Below are 7,725 nucleotides of genomic sequence, written 5' to 3' on the forward strand. Positions count from 1 at the left end.
AAAGTACTGGATGATCACTAAAGTAAATAAACAAGCAAACATAATTAACTGAGCAAGCTTATTACCGTAACTCTAAGCAAGACAATTAATTTATAAGATATACAATTTTGCTGACGGACAAATTGTTTCGTGCTAATTGCTAATCAAAAACTAAGCTGATTAAAAAGTATCTGTTTATTTCTCAGGTGTAAAAGTGAATATTGCTTTTGAGATTCAGGTTTGTAGTTTTATGATCTAATTTTAATTTTGATTTTATTTGTTTTAGTCTTAGAAGGGAGAGAATGAAAGATGGGAATGAGAGACTGGCAGACTGCCAGGGAATTAACCCACATAGAAAATGATGAAAGCACAAAATTTCAAGGGTTTGCTCAAACTGCATTATTTTAAGATACAGATAATGGAATGTATTTAGTTGGTAAATGAAAACATGAATACATAAAATACTTTACTCATCTAGATCTCCACAGATGGTCAGATCCTGCAGTTCACCAGGATCTGAAGCATACACTTCATAAATTTCCTCAGTTTTTCTCACTTTTTACATGTTTTAGAAAATAAATAAATGTGATAAAGTTTACCTTGGTAAATATTAAAATAATGATTTTCAATAGAAAATAGCATCCAAACTAAAATTCTAGTTTTGTAGATGATGAATTATTTGCTATTAGACAGATTTTCATAAGGATGATTGGTTTTAGTAGCCACATTGAGTCTTGTTGCCAGATCTATATATTCAAGAAGTCTCTTCAGCCTGTCTGACAACATGAAGAAAATCAGAAAATCAAAATGTAACACAGAAACTCAAGAAAGGAGTTCAAGATTATATTCGAGATCAGACAAGAAACAACTTCACTCACATCCTTCAGTCTGAAAAGAGTTACAACACCAGCTTTAAAGATTTGGGTTCTTGTGAATCAGAGCGAGAGCCATTATCCACAGATGGAGAAAAATAAACAGTGGTGAAATTTCCCAGGTAGGGCGGGTGTACTAAAAGCAATCCAAATATGCATCAACTACTAATTCAGGACGTTACAACACAACTGCAGGCTTACCTTTTCACAGCAAGAGAGAGTGAGAAACAAAGTAGCCCAAAAAACCTTTTGATGATCATAATGACTTTTCAGTACATCTCAAGGAAATGCAGATTTTCAGAGAAAAGTGATCATCCCAGCAGTACTGTGGTGGTCTGAGGCTGCAGTGCTGCTTGGGAAACTCGCTGTAATTGATGGAAAACCCTGAAAGACATTTTCTTGTCATCAGTTAATTTCCTTTAGCTCAAATAAAACTTAAACGGTTTTGTTTTTGGTCAAAATAAAGTCAGCACTCTAATGTAATTAAAATGCTGTGGTATGATCTTAGAGAAGAAATTCATGGTGGAAACCCTCTGATGTGGCTAAATTACCATATATTTTTATAAAGAGCAGAGATCCAAAAAAAACAGACTCATTGCAGTTATCACAAATTCTTTTTATAAGTTGTTTCCACCAGGGCTAGAACAACAGGAACAAGCTTTAAGGGACAATCACTTCTTTGCATGGAGGCACAATTGTCTGGAAAGTAAAACATCAAGTTTTGTATAACATTAAAACTTGATGATCTGAGCTTAGTAAAACAAAATAAGGGATCAAAAACATTTTCACAGCCCTTTAATTGCAAATTGAGCGCAGTGACAGTTTTGACCTTTGCTCCATCCGTGCACCAGGGGTTAAAAGTACCACTTAGATATTCATCCACATATATCAGCCCCTCTGTTCTCAAACAAACATTGTCCTTGGCTTTTTTTCAGCGTTCTGTTTTTGATTCCAAAAGTCACTTTCTGGCTGGAAGGCAAACACAGAAGAACAAACGTCAGTTCAGAACCGTTAGCTTTCCGTCCATACGTCTGTGGCCATGGACATCTGCACATTTTTGCTGCTAATATCGCTCATGTCTCTTCACACTTTCCATGTGAACGGGGAGGGTTTTCTGCTGATGCCCATCGAGCTCGCTCCAGTTCCCTGTAACGACAAAGCTGTGGAGAAGCTTTCTCGCCTGGCTGTCACTTACATCAACGAGGATCGCACCGAAGGCTACAAGTTTGCCCTCAACCGCATCGCCAATGTCTACCTGCACGCTCAGGTCAGGTCAGCAAAAACATCAGCAACTAGCGGGAAGTTCTTCAGCTACACACAAAAAGTACTATAGTATAAATATGTCCAATAGGCTTTTGCAGTGGTTTTGCTGCTCTGGGCCTAATAAAAGAAACAGTAATGGGACATCTGTAGCTAAAAACAACAGGAAATATTTGCTGTTTATGCTTCGCTGTAATCAGTTTTCTCTGATGAATCTCACTTTTAATATTTGTTCAAATAAAATTCCTTTGAAGCCTAATAAAAGATGGTCAGTAGGACTGGAGTAACTATTAATAAAGTCCAGGTCATTTCAGTACACACCTGCCTCTGCAAAGCGGTTTTATGAACTTTACGCTCTGCTGCTGAAGTCTAAGAACTAACTGTGCAATCGATTAGGTTTTAACAGATATTATTTAACCTTCTAACCTAAAAGTAATCATTTATTTTCAGGGCTATGGCTAAAATCAATATCAGCATATATGAGAGTTTCCATCTATGTGAAGTATACACTCAGCTTTTGCCAGATGTTACAGTGATCAGAAAAAGTCAGTGGCTCATGTAATCTGTGACTTGTGTTTGCATTGTGAATAACAGGGACCAGGAGGTAATGTGTATTACCTGGACCTGGATGTCCTGGAGACCAAATGTCACATCGGGAGTCCAAAACCGTGGAAGCGTTGTGACGTCAGACCCTTCATGGAAACAGTAGGACACACAAACACACGAATGCTTTGTTCAAATACAAATATTTGCATTTGTGCTATACATCTCATGTTTTTGGACTTCTTCTTTTCCTGCTTGAAATATTTTGTTTCTGCTTGTTCTGCTAAGCAGTTTGACTCTGCTCTAGCTTGATTTTACTCAAGCTAGGAGCTCATGTTTGCGAGACTTGGTGCTCCCTTTGTGTTCCTTTTTTTTGGGTTATTTTGAGCTACTTTAGACTTATTTCTGCATTTTGTCATTTAATTTGCACTTAGCATTCTTTAGTTTATTTTAGTCCTATTCTTCACAAATTATATTGTGTTTTGGTTTTGTGAAACCTTCTTTTTTTGTAATAAATCCTTTTTAAATTTCACTTGTTTCTCTGGTCACTATGTTACCAGAGAACATAGTGTTCCCTTAGACCTTGAGGTCATCTTGGGGTCATAACAAGCACGAGTGACAAGGGAACTTTAAACTTAATTGGCTTGAGTCATGAAGACATTTGTTCTGCTTTGATGCCAATCTAGGTTCATTTTTGGAGATATTTTTTATATTAAACATTCAAAGCATTTATGACTGAGTGATTAAACCAGAGAACTTGTCTTTCTGATTTCTTTCAGCAAATCTCAGGTAACTGCAACACCACCATTCTGCACACACCTGAGGGTTACTCCTACCTCCACAGCTATGACTGCGCTCTTGTGCCAGGTAAAGCTTTATATTATTAAACACAATGAGCATATTACAGTGACATAACAACATATTAAAAAAATTAAATACATAGCCTTGTTATGCACTGAATGGCTTTGTGCCATATAAACTGTGTTGCTAAAGCTTCAGCTAGTGCTAATATAAAAAAAACTGTAATACTCACTACAAACTCAGTAAAAATTGGAACTACAGTTAAAATAGTGGTGCAAATATTGCTTTTTTATTTTCCCCGAATATTTATTCTGACACTTAAAGATGTAATCATTAACAAAAATATCAACTTGCAGACAAAAGAAGATTGCGCCAAATGTTTGTCTTTCTAAATCAGTTGTGATCAAAACATAATCCACTAATTTAAAGCTTATTTCAATCATTGTCCTTATTTTAATTTTTTTATTTTAATTTCACAATTTTTTTTCTATAAGCTCTAGCTTGTGTTTTAACCCACATCTTTATAGATCAATAAACCCTATTGCTAGATCTACTAGATGTGCACAAGATCACTCAGGCAAGCTCTTGTCGCTGCAGATCCTCCAGAGAAGCTACTGCAGACTTGTCCAACGTGTCCCGTCCTGCTCTCCGTAGACAGCCCGGTGGCCATGGACACCGCAGGGATCACTCTGGAGGCCTATAAGAGGCAGTCCACTCTGGGCGCTGGGCTTGGCGTGAAACGGGTCACCCGAGCTGCGGCTCAGGTACCGCAGTGGTTAATGCTGGCAGGAAACGAGTCTCTGCTCCTGAATTCATTGCTCAACAATGTATTGAGTGTTAGTTTTATGGGGAAACTACACAGAAGATTAATCTTTGGGTGTGTTTGGGCAGACATTATAGGGCAGGTTTTAGCTTCTTTGGGCCAGTTGAAAACCATTACCACTCAGCAATAACTATAATGCAATGGAAGCACAAGGCTTCAAAGGATCAATGAAGATTTTTTTTATGCCTTTATGGCTTGGCCAGCTTATGTTTGGGGAGCAAATACAGAACAGAATAGTTTCTTTGTAAACTAAATCTTTGTATATTGCCTCTCGTGGTAAATGGCGGTGCAGCTGTGAGATGAAAACTAAAGGGTTATGGCCAATGATGGTCATTACAGGACATTTCACATAAAAATACAACGGCTCTCCGGCTGACAGTACTTGTGAATGTATTTGTGCAGTTTGTCACATCATTTTATTACACAGAATGTGCCAAAAAAAGCTGTGTTTGTGGAGTACACGGTCCAGCAGTGTCCAGAGGGATTTACGGAGAGAGGGACCTGCCAGCGACTGACTCTCAAATCAGACACACAGGTACTTCAGCAGGCATTAACCCGGTCAAACGTCAAGGGGTCGCTCCATTAGTAACATCTGTGACTAATGTATATTATTTTTATGTTTATTTGCACACATATATTTTTTTACAATCCTCAGAGATTACCCTGCTGGAAAATATTATATATATCCCACCAATCTCCAAAAATGGAAAGACAAGAAAACATGCTTTTTAACTAATGCAGATACAATAAAATATATTTTTCTTGTTTCTGCATTAGTTAGATCCTTTTTAGAGTTTTCAGTCAGTTTTCTCAGTGTGAAATTGTTAGGTGAGCAAACAAATGTACAAGGTGCTGTTATTCCTAGCAAAAACTTCTACAACCTCAGTCTAAAATTAACAATAATAATAAATAAGCGAACCAACACACAAGTAGACACCCAACAAAGAATGAATTTGCTGTGTTCTATGAATAGATTAAACAAAGTTGTTCCAGAGAGTAAATAATGCTGTCAACTCTCCTAACATTTTGAAGGTAATTAATGTTGCCAAAGCTTCAGTTTGTATCTCATTTGTTGTCACCTGAGCAGTTCCTGGACATGTTCCTTTTTAAACATGACAACTTATTCTCTATTTTTAAGCTTTGTGTTGTGAAAAGGCTTCAGTGTAGGATTTTTTTTCTTACTACAAAACTTTGACAGGATTTAGAATTATGCTGACACTCCATGTAAATATTTGAACAACTGCTAAAAAAATAAATTGTCTTTTTTCCCCTTCCCTCAGACGGCAGGTTTCTGTGCAGGATCCGTGTACGGAGATGTGAGCAAATACCCGGATGTCCAGGTGTCCTGTGAGATGTATAAAATACAGGTACAAAAAAGTTAATGTTCTATTGTTCTGTTGTATTTTACACCACATTATAGAAGTCATTTCCATTGGAAACAATACAAATCAGTAATCAGCGTGATTAAAATAAAGAGAAAGCATAAATAGAAAAGTCTGTCGACATTTTTCAACAAAATTTGTTCATTTACAATTAAACAAATGTTTATTGAATAGCTTTTTTACAAACAAAATGGCAATAGAAATATTAAAAGAACCATGTGACATGAAATTACTTAGAAATTTAACGCATTCAAACTTCAACAGTACGCACCATTCAGATTACAAAGGACCAAAATGTCCACAAGGATGTATGAATAAATCGTTCAATAATTATTAATGTATGGTGAATTTTAAACAAAACTGGGAAATATCAAACATTATGTTTCTTAGGGGACTTATAAATGTGAAAGACTTACATGACGATTGTTGAAAGGTCAGGTAAGCCTGATTCAAATGATTTATTTAGCTGATTTTTTTTCTTGCTCTGTTTTTAGCAGTAGTTTGTGTGACTGTTTAGTGAACATAATGTTGCATGGCGCCCTGCATGTCTGAACAAGCTGGTGATATGATAATTCAGTGGAATGTTATCTGTTTCTCTGCAGAATGTGGACATGGTCCAACCGGTAAAACCTCAGGTTCACGACCTCCCCACAGACGCCATGATCCCAACCTTTCCACCTCTGCCTGATGACCCTGTGATTGACCTGCAGCCCATTCCCTCTGACCCTCCGACTCCCGATGTCGCTCAGCCAGCTCTGATTGACCCCAAAGCTACGCCCTCTCTTCCTACAGATCCCCCAGTTGTGGCTAACCCCTCCGTCCTTCTCTCTTCTTCCAGTGAGTCTGCTGAGAGAATAGTACAACAGAACACAGGGACTCTGGATTCATCCTCTGAGGAAATTGGAGTCCTGGTGGCCCGGCGTCCACCGTTTAACTTCCGCTACCCGAGGCATAAGCGTGACAAGCGGCAGAGCTTGACGGAGACCTCTCCCTCACACAGTCCGGTGTTCCTGTCTGATTTCCCCAGTGGGTCATCTCCTTTTCGATCCTGTCCTGGTCCGGCTCGATATGCCACAGTGTAACCAGTCCTTCGCTGCTCAGAAATCCATTTACTCATGTATGATTTACCCACTGAGAGTCTGAACCGATAAACTGCTCCAATCCCCGTCACTGGAGGCTTGTAATAATTTGTGCTAATGAGAGGAAAGCATTTTTTTTTCTCTGTGGCCTTCAAGCGACCTCTCTTCTGTACTGTTGCTCCCAAAGCAGCTCAAACATGAATTTAAAAATGGCTACTCACATTTTAAGAAATTGTAATAAATCTCCAGTAAACTACTTGAAGATAATAGAGAAGTTTGGATTTATTCTCTCTCTTTTTTTTTCCATCTAAAAACATTGTTTTAGACCTGAATATTTCAACTGGTCAAATATTTAGCTTGATTTCGGCAAATCTTTGCAAATATTTACTTTATTTTTAAAAAGTAAGTATCCCATTTTGAAAATATTTATGTTAAGTAATGTAACTGATGTTAGTATAAGAATATTTGTTGGATTTAATGTCACTTATTCTTTCCCTGTGATATAATTACAACATATGCCTACATATCCAAGATGTATGGGAAAAATAAGGGAACATGTTTTACAGGTGACAGTGACAACCTTCACAAGTCAAAATAGCGTTTTGTGTAGCAATAACATTGAATAATACATTAAAAAAAACATTTTTAGTACCTCAAAAAGCCTTGTGTGAAAACTACAATAACAGAAGATGGCAAAGGGGCAAAAGGACTACACCATCCATAACCAAAGTTGGAAACGACCCGGATAACGTAAAATTAACATAATAGTGCATTATTGTCTCAAAAATTAAATAAAATACTTAAGATATAAAGTACAACATCTATAGCATGTTTTGTTTCAGAAATGGGGGTCGGAAACGACGAAATGGCAACTCCTGGGTATCGAAGGCGGGCAGGAAATTTGCAAAGTGGCAAACAGACCAGAAATAATGTAAGCAGCAGTAACTTTGAACAGCAGATGGCGGAAGTGAGCGTTAAAATGTATC

At 37.5% G+C, this 7,725-nt stretch overlaps 1 protein-coding gene across 1 annotated transcript; it reads left to right on the plus strand.

The window, feature by feature from the left end:
- Positions 1 to 1,804: 1,804 nt before the first annotated feature.
- Positions 1,805 to 7,010, plus strand: LOC116726030 (alpha-2-HS-glycoprotein). The gene is made up of 7 exons (XM_032572500.1): positions 1,805 to 2,118; positions 2,706 to 2,816; positions 3,434 to 3,521; positions 4,053 to 4,219; positions 4,706 to 4,813; positions 5,559 to 5,645; positions 6,263 to 7,010. The coding sequence occupies exons 1-7, from the start codon at positions 1,891 to 1,893 to the stop codon at positions 6,740 to 6,742; spliced, it is 1,269 nt and encodes a 422-aa protein (XP_032428391.1). The 5' UTR covers positions 1,805 to 1,890; the 3' UTR covers positions 6,743 to 7,010.
- The last annotated feature ends 715 nt before the right edge of the window (positions 7,011 to 7,725 follow it).

Source organism: Xiphophorus hellerii, chromosome 9 (genome assembly GCF_003331165.1).
Source record: "Xiphophorus hellerii strain 12219 chromosome 9, Xiphophorus_hellerii-4.1, whole genome shotgun sequence".
NCBI lineage: Eukaryota > Metazoa > Chordata > Actinopteri > Cyprinodontiformes > Poeciliidae > Xiphophorus > Xiphophorus hellerii.

Coding starts and splice junctions, on each gene's coding strand:
- LOC116726030 (XM_032572500.1), top strand. CDS start 1,891: ATGGACATCTGCACATTTTTGCTGCTAATATCGCTCATGTCTCTTCAC. Junction 2,817..3,433: donor TCAGACCCTTCATGGAAACA/GTAGGACACACA, acceptor GATTTCTTTCAG/CAAATCTCAGGTAACTGCAA. Junction 3,522..4,052: donor TGACTGCGCTCTTGTGCCAG/GTAAAGCTTTAT, acceptor TTGTCGCTGCAG/ATCCTCCAGAGAAGCTACTG.